The 11,921-nt window shown below is 40.9% G+C and overlaps 2 protein-coding genes across 3 annotated transcripts in view; one reads left to right on the forward strand and one right to left on the reverse strand.

Moving 5' to 3' along the window:
- The window catches only part of ZDHHC3 (zinc finger DHHC-type containing 3), a 34,755-nt gene extending 22,840 nt beyond the window's left edge, over positions 1-11,915 (reverse strand). Inside the window, exon 1 of one of the 2 annotated variants that reach the window (XM_026841670.1) lies at positions 7,220-11,915. The gene's annotated coding sequence lies outside the window, so the exon portion shown is untranslated. The remainder of the gene's footprint in view (positions 1-7,219) is intronic. The other variant, XM_026841671.1, reaches the window with a different exon arrangement.
- Positions 9,874-11,921, forward strand: part of EXOSC7 (exosome component 7) — a 23,819-nt gene continuing 21,771 nt past the window's right edge. The window contains exon 1 of the mRNA XM_026842843.1: positions 9,874-9,900. Coding sequence (XP_026698644.1) covers positions 9,874-9,900 — 27 coding nt within the window. The remainder of the gene's footprint in view (positions 9,901-11,921) is intronic.

The raw sequence follows: 11,921 nt of genomic DNA on the forward strand, positions 1-11,921 counted from the left end.
CTTTGCAAGACACGTAGACCTCCGTTTGCATAACGGCATGGGGATCGTGTGGGAAATTCCAAACTGCAGAAAGTGAGTTGAAGAAAGTAATAAAGATAAATAAATCAAACTCAAAATAATGGATTTGGAAACCAGACTCGCGCTTATTAGAACACTTCTTACTCAGAAGACTAAGTGCTTTTAAGACTTGCTTAAATACACATTAAATCCACTGGTGTACCACGTCCACTTCCCCCTCAAGGAAAGGCAACAAGTGTTTTAATTAAAAGAAAGCGATCAGGTAGGTGCCAACAGGAGCTGCCACAGCAGGAACTGAAGCAAGAACCAAACACTGTCATGTGAGCTAAAAAAGGAAAGACCTGGCATAGCTGGCAGGGTCCCTTTTTGCTCCCTCAGACGTGGGGAAGGGAAGGGTCTCTCCTACAGATAGTGGAAAGCTTTGCAAGTGGAAGAGGTTTCCTTTCTCCTTAGCCACTGACCCACAGCTTTGGGGTAAAAGTGCAAAAACAAACCCCTGCGAAGTTACAGTGGCAGAAACTGCTGAAGAAGTAACACAGGCAAAGATCTTGACAAGAATTTCTAGTCTGGGCTGGAGGATGCTCTTCCTGAACAGTGGCTGTCTCCCACTGTCACCTCCTGTGGCCTTATATCCCTTGTAAGTTTTCTGCTTTGCCACGCTTCTCTCAACATCTTTGTCCGCCAATGGTGTTTGTTTTAATCCCCTTCAGCACTTCTAGCTAACTCCACTCCACTCTAATTAGGGCACTAACATGACATTTGCTGTCATTGCCCTGTCCTCTCCGTCTCTGCAGGCACCTTGTCTACCCAGAGGGTAAGGTCCATCTTGGAGTCTAAAACTGTACTACTCCAGGCATGCACAGCCCTTTCAATGTAACTCCAACCAAACGTAGGCACTTGTGGAAACAAAAAAGGTGCTCGTAAGACTTTGGCACGGGATGAATAAATCTGCACTGTGAACATATGCCACTCAACGTTAGAGCACACCTGGAATGCTACGCTTTGAAAGCAGCTCTTTACACACCCAGCAACTTCTCCCAAAGACACTTCTTAAAAGGATATTTGCACAACGCTCTAAGCACTCAAAAACAATACAATCTCTATATAAAGACCCAACTTCTACAAAAACAGATGCAATAATTTTGCTACCAAATACACTGAATTGCATCTACCTAAACAGAAGGGTTCAGCTTATTTCAACATGGAAGGATTATTCTCATTTCTTTGCAAAAAGAGTGCATTCCATTTTAATTCAGAGAAAGGGAGACAATGTTTGCCATTAATTATGTTTTCTGCCAAGAGTTCATACTGAACTATTTTTGTGTTTAATTGTTAAAAAAGTGACACTTTTACCTATACAAAATGGATAAATTTTACAGAAAGCAGCCAGAGGATCACAAAGATACTTATGAACTTAAACTTGTCTCAAAACTTTTATGGCTATGTCAAGTACAAAAAGAAAGCTCTATTCTGCATAACACCAACCTAAACTGAGATGCTAATGCCCCTCCCTGGAAAGGGAAGGAGATAATAGTTTGCTTTCTAGTTATTTCAAGAGGACCAAATTCATAAGAGGAGAATTAGTCTCTCACAGCCAAAGATTAAGGTTACTAACGAGCAAAATGATTAATTAAATCCAAGCACAGAAGTGATGAGCTTGTGCATGTTAGCACGAGTGATATGGAAAAGAAGTGGCTGGACCTACTATTGCCACAGTGAGAGGCAAAAGCCAGGAGCACAAAGTTTCAAGGTGTACAGCAGTAGATGAACCAGACTATTAACAATATTTGTTTTCTAACATAACTGGTATAAATAAAACAGGAAATCGGTTATTTTCTTATATTTCTGCTTTTAGCACTCAGTATTTTGCAAGTGAGAGAGTTTAAGATGTTTTATGAGTCTGAAAAAAGTCACACAAACTAATGGTAAAGTGTATCAGTCTCATATTTATACATACATCACACAGAACAGAAAAAAACAAGATAAAAATGCACATGTATGGATCTCACTTACTTTGGCAAGACAAAAACTCTCCTTCTCATTCACAAAATTCACATACCACATTGTAATTGCTTTGTACTTTAACCACAGCTATAATTTAGCCTCATGACTCCTGATACTTAGGGAGACAAGCTATATAATTTTCAGAAACAGTGATTACCCAAACAGTCTAGTGGTCTAAGTTCAGATATATCTATAGCTACTAGCAAACCCATATCTCTTCCCAGTTTTTCACAGTTTCTGTAAGGATGTTTATGTATTCACACATTCACAAACTGAACAAGTATTTTAAAGACTCAATCTCTCCCCCAAGGAAACAGGTTAACCTTTATTGCATAATTTAATAATCTTATTAAAATTGTTATGCTGGTTTGCCAAGTCAAAATAAAGCTGACATAATTAAAGACTCATGCCTGACAAAAGTCTTTAGTTGACAGTAACATCATATTGCATTAAAAAAGTAAGAAAGCAAACAGTAATTTAGGTGTTGATTTTCAAATGGACGTTTTACACTTAACACATCAGGTGCAGTAACAAGCTGGAATAGTCCTGAACACACACTTTCAGGGTTTTTTGCACAGACTTTGAGCCTTTTTTTTTTTTTTTTTTTCCAAAGCAATGAAACTGTCACAGGAAAAGCAAAGTCTTATTTAACTGAGGAATTAGTTTGTCAAGTCACCTTAAGGTCAGTATTAGCAGAGACTGACTGAAAGCTAGACAAATACTCAGTGATTAAAACTGTGGGTTTAGTCCTGAAGAGCACACTTTAGGAGTCAAATAAAAATTCATCTCTCATAAATGCAGGAAGTGGTTTCACACCAGTAAGAGTTCTACACCTCTCCCTCAGAAATATTATTGAGCTAAATGGAAAAGAAAAAACAATAGAAAAAAAAAAAGTAAGCTATTGCCATGTAACTGTTTAAGGAGAAACTGGAAAGAGCCTTAAGGCACCTCAGTCTGAAAGTCTGGGGACTCTTTTCTGCAGTGCAGTAATAAAGTGTTTAAGAGGATAGAGCACAGGCCTCCAATTCTGACTTCTGGCTAGAGGACAAATTTGTTATTTAATGCACTTTGTTATTTAATACTTGCTTTACAGGCATCATCAGGCAAAAAGACGAAAAATCAGTGATCAGTAAATAAACACCATTATTTGAGCAACAGATGTATGGTTTAGTGTACATTATCTTAAGTCATAGGAGCTTAGAGTCTCAGCTTCTCTTCTATGTGACCCAGTTAGTTGTTCTTAACGTACACAAACATCTGGTTTTATGTTGTCCAACCTGGTATTTTCATGTAAACAAGAAAAAAAAGATTGTAGTGGGGATGAAGCAGTAACTTGCCCTAACTGGTCTGTCCTTCAATCATGCTGCAGATGAACTTATTTTATAACACAGAGGTGGAATATATCAGTCCCTCCCACTCTGTAGCAAACAATACATAAACAATGAAGGCAAAGGGCTTAAGGACTTAATCACGGTGTCAAACTACCAGAGAGGCCACTAGGTAAGTGCGAGACACAAAGACAACACACACATCAATTTATCTAAACTACATGTCAGAGTAAAGACCTTTTCTTCTTTTTTATCTGGAAGGCATTTGGCATTATGGGAGTAAACAAACAAAGAAAGGTAATATACACATTAGATGTAAATAAAACAAATTAAAACCCACTTCCTGCTACCATGAACTAGTAAAATATGTTATTACACCCTACATAAATTAACTGCCTTTTGACCTGCCATAAGCCATGTCAAAAAATCTACTTTTTGTGACCACCAAATAATGCATTAAGAATGAACGATGTGGGCCTTCACCCAATGTGTACCTGAAAGCTACCTGAGGTTCTGATGTCATAAAACTTACACCAAACAATGTCATCATCATCACCCTGCTGATTTTCATTAAATTAGCCATGCTAGTGAAGTCAGGCACATGGGTGCTTGCAAAACTACAGTATTACTATGTACATTGCAACCAGTTCCTCCATTAGAAGTCCATTAACATTAAACTTTGGGAAGAGGCTACGTTTTGTCATATGAATTAAGTGAATTTCAAGTTCTGCCAATTACATGAAAACAATTCTAAAAAAAAACCAACCCTCCCCAAAAAAAACAAACCACCCAACAAAAAAAAACAGAATGAGACCAGGGCAGATTATGGGCACTTTTTGAGCTTTTCAGTTTTTATATACTTTGAAGAGATACTTTGGAAGAGCTTTTATGACACGCACAGAATTCACTGCCAGTATTTGGAGAGCTGACAAACAACACTAAAGTTAACTTTTTATCGTGATCAAAAGGAAGCAAACATACATAACCAGTCATGTTATATTCATGACAGCTAAACTAGGCGATCCAGATCCACAGGACAGGATGTCCCTTTAAATAAAACCAAACTCCAGATAGATAGATAGAAACTGCAAGAGAGGTAATTTTGAAGGTTTTTTTCATTTTTCTGTACATCAAACTGCATTGATTAAAACACTGCATATTTAATCATCCTTTGCAACAAAAATGAGAAAAAGCATGTTTCTAACAGGATATTTACCTGTGCTTCTCCTGCTACACTTTCACACAGCTCAAATCTAACAACATGCCTGTCAAAACTTGCCAAAGCAAGTTTTAGCAGGGATAATAAGGAAATATCAGCATTCATATATTTTTTTTCATCTATTTTAGGCTCCTGCAAGGCCTAAAAAGCTTTATCTGATCAGCAGGAGTGGAACAAAACAGCCCAGCTATGCTGAGAATTTCTGGCAGTCTCCTGCAGATTCATCCAGATATCCATTAGCGGAGCAGTTTCCAACCCCGGGTTTGCAAAATCCTGGAGGGTCAATGGGACATTTCTAACAAGTCTGTGAAAGGCAGCTAAAAAAAGCAAGCCTATTATTAGCAGGCTTAAATTTTATATAAGAGAGCTGTACTTCCATTGGAATATTTTTGGGACTCCACACATGCTTAAAGAAAATCCAACCCAAACAAACAAACCCAACTCCAATCCAAACCCCCAAATAGGTCAAAAACTGCTCCTCTCCAGTTAAAATGGCAAAAGCAATAGGGAAGGATCAGGCACGGAGCTTAACGCTGCATTTATGGGACACCTGATGACTCAGATCAAAATGTCACAAGGCAAAGTCAGTACTGCTAGCCCTACTCCAGCCACCCCAGGAGCAGGATTATGCCTAGTGCAGATAATTGTTCATCTTTCTTCTGGAAATTAGGCCACATTAAGAAGAGTGTCAGCCTACCTAGTACATTATCAGCTACGTGTTTGCTTTTAGCAAGAGGCTTACAAAAATCTCAGATTCCCCTGAAACCTTTGACTACTGAAGTCATGCAATTTCAACAGTTTCAGTTCACATACTAAAGAAAAATGGCATAAAGAAATCCAAATGTGAATTAAATCCATTAAAAATAATCTTTACAATTAAAAATCTTAAAACAAATGTGTGTTTTCTCAGGCTGAATGCACAGGCTTGGATTACCTGCCTTGGGAAAGGGAAAAGACAACACAGAAAACCAGATGGTTACCCAGTTATAACAGTTTTCTATACATGAAGGGAATAAACAGCTCTATTGCAATGCTGCTTTATAGTCACAGTTTAGAAAACTCTCTACATTATTCACTATTTTGATGAATCATGAGAAATTAACTTTTATTTTTAGTTTGTTATTTTGAAGAGGCCATGCATGAACAAGACCTTAGTAAAAATGGATCACACTACAATCATATTTTTATTATTTTTATTAGAAGCATCTTATTAGAGGGGAAGATTTAATTGAAGTCGTGCACTTCTGAAGAATACATTTGAACAGGAGTATGAATACAAAGAGGAAACTTCTCCCTAAAGAGAGCAGGGGAAAGTGGAAATTACCCCAAAGACATCTGTCAGATCTAGAAACTCCATCCTGAGGGCCTGGATCAGGCTGAGAGTGACAGGCTCAAAAGAGGTGCAGCCACATAAGGCACAAATCCCACATTTCTCCTCTCATTTACATCAGCGTAAACAAGAAGCAACTTCAACATGGCCAAAGGAATTCTATTATTAGAACTGTAAAGAAAATAAGGCCACATTTTCTCAGCGAAAAACATGGTATTTTCCTATCCTAACGTTTGCGGTACAGAATCTCCCAGGACAGATGGTAACAGCTTCCTGGTTAATGTCTATAACGTTTCTGTTTAACTAGTTGTGGTGGTGCAATTCTTACCCCTCCCCACCCCTCCTTGTTGGTCTGCTTGGTGCTAGGTGCGATTCCCCCACTATCCCCTAAGCTATACACCAATCCGTGGAGATAAGGACTGCTAACTTTAAGGCCCCCCCTTAATGAGCCTGGCTCCTGCCCCTCCCGATTGCTTGAAAACAGTTAAAACAGCCCATCATCTCCTAATGCCTGGCACACCTGTGCCAGGGATGTGGTCAAATGGGAACAATAACAGAGTTGCGCATTCATCAAGTTCTTGTGCAACTGCTGGAAGGCACCAGAATACTTCACTGTTCGTATCTGACAAAAGTCAATTATCTTGGACCCTATAAATTGCGACCACAAGGGAGACCCTTTGAGCTCTCCTGGATCGCAGCAGGCCTTGTGACCAGCATCTCTCCTGAGCTGGAATGCCTCTCAGGTACCAAAACCCTTAAGGTGTCATCTGCTGCCAGAGCTGATGGAAGGCCAGGTGCAAAGTCCACCTGCTCGAGTCTCAATTTTATTGCCTGTTGAGGAATGCCAAGGCATTGTGAGTATTTTCTCAAAACTCGAGAGAGAAATTTTTCTTTGAGCTAGCTTCTCATTCACCCATTTGTTCTCTGTTTCTTGGTGTGTGGGTACATACTTCATTCTACTGGATCCAAATACTTTTGTTTCTCTGTGTGTGTGTGTTTGTCCGTTGTGTGTATGTGCATGTATATATGGATAAGTTAAGGTACCATTAAGTAAGTTAATGTGAATCTTGTCATTTTATAATCTGTAAATAACTTGATTTTCTTTTTTTTTCTCTCTTTCTCTCTCTCTTTCTCTCTTTCTCTCTCTCTCTTTCTCTCTCTCTCTTTCTACATTTCTGAATTATTTTGTAATGATAAATTGCTGTTAAGTTATTAATAAATCTAGATTTCCTACTAAATCATCACCGTGTTAATATTTTCATCTGCAACACTATGGCTACGTATTGTATAAATAAGTTATAGTTCAATGAAGACTGATCTGAGTCCGAGTTACCTGGTGATTGCACCCCCACCTACAAGGCCTGTCAGCTGCTAGCCTGAGCACAGGAGACAATGTAGTTACTGTCCAAGGTACATAAACACTGGGCCTCTATGGATGAGTGACAAAATCAGGGCAACATCTAGGAACAGGACACAAGGAACAAGGGCAAGAGACTAAGATCAGACTTGGATTTGACTTGGTCTGATCACAAAGTTAGTGATCTTAATAAGCTTTTGAAGAGAGATGGAAGGTACTTTATAGAACTGTAATTAAGTATGAACCATTACAAAACAACTTATGATATTTTTTTTAACTATCGGAGCTGCAAGGGCAACAGACAAATTCTGTCACTTCAATTTTACGGTTTCCCAATAGACTAAATACACACAAGTTACTTAAACTATATAAAAAGAGAAATATTAATCCTGAACACATAAATACAAACCAGCTCTGTGGCATTCCCACCTATCTGGAGTAAGCATCGGAAGGAAAAAGCAGTCTTGCAAAGGGAATACACTGGGAAACAAAAAAAACAAATGGGGGTGTCATGCTTTCCCACAGCATTGTCGTTATCCTGAATAGACAGCCTTATGAAAGACAAAACAGGAGAAGCTGTCCTGGTCTTCTAGACAGAGTTGCAATTTTGATGCTGACTCAGGATTTAAAGCAGCAAACCAGTGGATTAAGGGAATTTAAATTCTGAATTTGCCCTGTATCAACTTTTTTTTTTAAAAAAAAAGACAGACAAAAATTAAAGAGGGAAGGTTGGTCTATACAACTGGTATTATTTTTAGCATCTATTTTAAAAACAACACTGCTTTCATGGCATAAGGAATGTATTTTCCAGACAAGCAGAAAAGAGTTGCATCTTAAAGTTTTAACCATAGTAAGAAGCTGGCAGAACCATCCCAGTCTAAAATAATACTCAGATTATCTTTCAAGGCAGAAAGACCACTTTAACTATCAGATATACCCTTCACTCAGATGGTCTAACATATGATTCAGCTCTCACCTGCTCCTGCTACAGCCACCACCTTCACAAGCATGAATAAGTCAGTCAGACTCTCTCTATTTTATTCCCTGCCTTGCAGCCCACACTTCTTCCCTACCATGTAGGGGTAGCAAAGATAGAGGTATGAAGGCTGTAGGCATTTAGATTTTAAATCTAAATACTACACCTAAGGATGTACCTAAACCAAATACAACAAATACAGAGGGAATACATTAAAATAGCTCACTAATAAAACAGGGACCAAAAAATTATCACCTCTATCCTGAAAAGGATCCACCTTCGTGATGTCAAGAGTTAGCCTAGAAGAAACCTGTGTTCCTACTTCAGAGAACTAGAAAAACCTTCAGGTTCAAAGTTGCTGCATGTTAAAGCTTTTGAAATGTAGTAAAGAACTCCTGATGTGACAAACTATTTCTTGGTTTGCCCACTGTTGTATTAGCAAGCACAAGGGATCACTGTCTCCGTAAAAAATACAGTTTCTATGTGTAAACATTCATTTTGTTATCCTTCAAAATACTGAGAGTTGGAGACCAGGCTAAGTGCAACACATAGTATATTGCTTATCTATTCTATGCTGTATTGGACATCAGTAATTCAAGTAGTTACTGCAAAGAACAAAGATGCATATCACATTACTATCTCCCTTTATTGCCTGCTCTAGCCTTCTCTGTATCTACTGCATTGTACTACTGCCTAACCACTAGGACCACATATGTTTCATTGTCTGACTTTTTGTTTTAAATAGCATAGTACTTCACACTGCCCTTGTTCACTCTTAGTGTTTCAACTTGAGCCCATTTGTTTTAACTTCTGCATGCTGCACCACATTTAAGATTGGTTGCACCTGAGAGTTCTGCATTATTGCAAAACTCACGGCTGAACTTCACAAACACGCCATCCACCACCACCATCCACCACAGGTCTAGCAGCAAAAACATCAACAAGGGCCTTGCACTTCCTCCTATTCAACATTCCTCTCTTATCCAAGGGTATTAACACTGAGTTTTCTGTGTCCTTGTTTTACTTGCTATTACACCTGCTGGAACAGCGATTCCCAACATTTTTCTAGCTCAACTCTGCTGCCATAGCCTTTCTTCTCATTTCCTTACTTTCCCATCCCTATCTTCTGCTTTTTTTTTTTATTATTTTCTCCTTGCACTCCTTCTCCCGTATGAGCACCAGTTCTGTATGGGCACCTCATAACCTGGTGGGGTGAAGAGATACAGGGCTATAAGCCCAGATAAAAGTCTCCAGAAGCACTCCCAAGCACCCCCCACCCTGGGGGCACAGCCAGAAGCAGGCAAAAGGAGTTAGCGAGCCAGTGCTCCTGTGGAATTAAGGGCCGGTACCTAGCTGCACCTTGCCTGCAACACCTTGCACCTCACTAGATGGGAACTACCGCTATATGAGGAGGTCTTTGGCACCCATAGCCTGCAGAGGCAAGCTGGCTTGCTCTTTTGGACTCCCTCTCAAAAGGACAATGTGTAAAGTGTTACTGGCAGACTTGCTGCACTGCAGTTCCAGTCAAGTTACAGGCTTTTCTTCTTATTGTCTGCACAACCCAGGAAACACACAGCTCTAACTGGGAAAGCTTTAACTTCTCATTTTCTCTGACCAAACCTCGAGTTTCAGATTAGTTACATGCACAAGTCAAATATGATGTTCCAGGTACCATCATTCCCATCCAGTTTGCTTCAACTGGCTAAGCACAGGATGGAAAATAAAAACTGGTAACAAGCTTTTCTATTCTGTCATATTTTACACTGCCTGCTGTCTTCTCTCAGGAAGACAGAAAAACTGTATTGCAGAATACTGCCCTAAGAAAAAGGTCACATCTACACTGCAGAAGAACAAGAAAAAACCATAAGCTCAGTCAACTAACATCTGCAGAGACTGGCTGAGCTACAGCCAAGACATTTTCAGCCTGACACCACTGTGGGTACCCATCATCTACCATGTAGTCTCTCTACAGGAGAGAGAACCCATTATAGATGCATGGGAAATGCCCGTATGAGCAAGCTTCATGGCCACACGAGCAAGCTTCCCTGAAACAACAGGTTTAAACTGCATCGACTATGTGACGCTGCTAGCTCCAGTTCTGCTGGAGATGCACAGCAGCCCACCCATCAAAAGTAAATTCACATTAGGTAAGAGATTCACCGAAAGTGAGTTACCATTGCCCAGGCTACACACATTCTCCTGAAGACTATCAGTTACCCCCCTTTGCTGACACAAAGGAAACTGCCCAGAAAAGATATATAACGACTTGGGCACAGCAGACCTGCATCTGCTGAGGAATTAAGCATTCATCTTTTTGCAACCTGCTCCCAGTAGTTGGATCAAATTATATTTGTCTACTGCAAAACGAGCAATTTCAAACCAAAATATGCACTCTGCCTGTAACTACACCACCTGAAATGAAAACTAAAAAGGAAGCAGAAACATACAAAAAAATACCCAATAGGTGTTACATGTTGCAACAGACATTTGAGCTTTTAGCCAGGCCTTACATGTGTCCTTTTATAAACCTGTAACCACACAAAACTTCTGGGTCACACCTTCCAAATCTCAATGAGCCTTGTCAGACACAACTTACAACCACAAGCAGCTCCCACTGGTATGACAAACAGTATTGTGTGAGTGAGAGAGCTACGTTGACAGTCATAGTATTTGACAAACCAGATCTTTATTGCACTGGGGGATGCATTTTTAAAGACATGTGAATCAATGTGTGGCTCCCCTTACAATGACTCTTATCACTGAAATGCCTATAACACTATACAAGAGACTTATTTGTTGCTTTCACTAAGCGAAGAAAAACACGGTACTCTCTATAAAGCCTTGCTATCTACACCAGCAGGCATGGGAGGTAATGACTCCCAGCACCCCACCAGTCCCTTCTCTGGGATTCCACCGTATCAGAACAACCACCCAAACGTGGGCTCTTTTCCTACAGATCCGACATTGAGCACCTCCGCCGAGTCAGAAGTCTGGTACACGATCTCTCACTCGCATGCTGAAAAACATAGCTTTTCTGAATCAGGATCAAAGGAGAGAAATCCAAGCAAGCTCTGGTGTCCACCCGGCATCCCTCGGTGGCACGCAGGCAGCGAGAGGGCAAAACAGAGACCAGGCTGCTGCTTCCTCCTCCCCCCGGGCCTACGTTTTCTTGAAGATTGTTTTCTAACGAGCCATTACGAGCTCTTCCTTCTTCTTACAAATTACTTTTCGCTAGTACTCCAGTAATACTTAGCAGCTGCTGTTTAAAACCAGCCCGGATTACTTCCTACAACTCCCCACCCGTTTCGACCAAACCCGCCACAGCACAGCGCCATGGTTTCAGCACCGATTCCTCCCGGGGCTCAAGTCGTGACTGCCCTGCGGTCCCCTGAGGGAGCCGCAGTCCGGCGCCGGGTGCCCACGGCCACCTCCGAAGGGTGAGGGTCTGCCCCGCCGGCCGCCGCGTTAGCAGGTTAGAGGCCGCCGTTTCAGCACCGGGATCCCGCAAACGATCACAGGACCCGACGGCATTGCTGCAGGCTCCCAGTTTCAATTTCCTGCCGAGGGGACGCCGCGCTGCTCCGGACGGCCCCGGGAGCAGAGCTCGGTCCCGGACGCGGCCCAGCGTTCCTTAACGTTTCCCCGCGCAGTATTTCAAGCCCGGCGCTGGAAGCCGGCGAAGGGCAACC

This window comes from Athene cunicularia (assembly GCF_003259725.1).
Source record: "Athene cunicularia isolate RWA chromosome 2 unlocalized genomic scaffold, athCun1 chr2_part1, whole genome shotgun sequence".
Classification (NCBI taxonomy): Eukaryota; Metazoa; Chordata; class Aves; order Strigiformes; family Strigidae; genus Athene; species Athene cunicularia.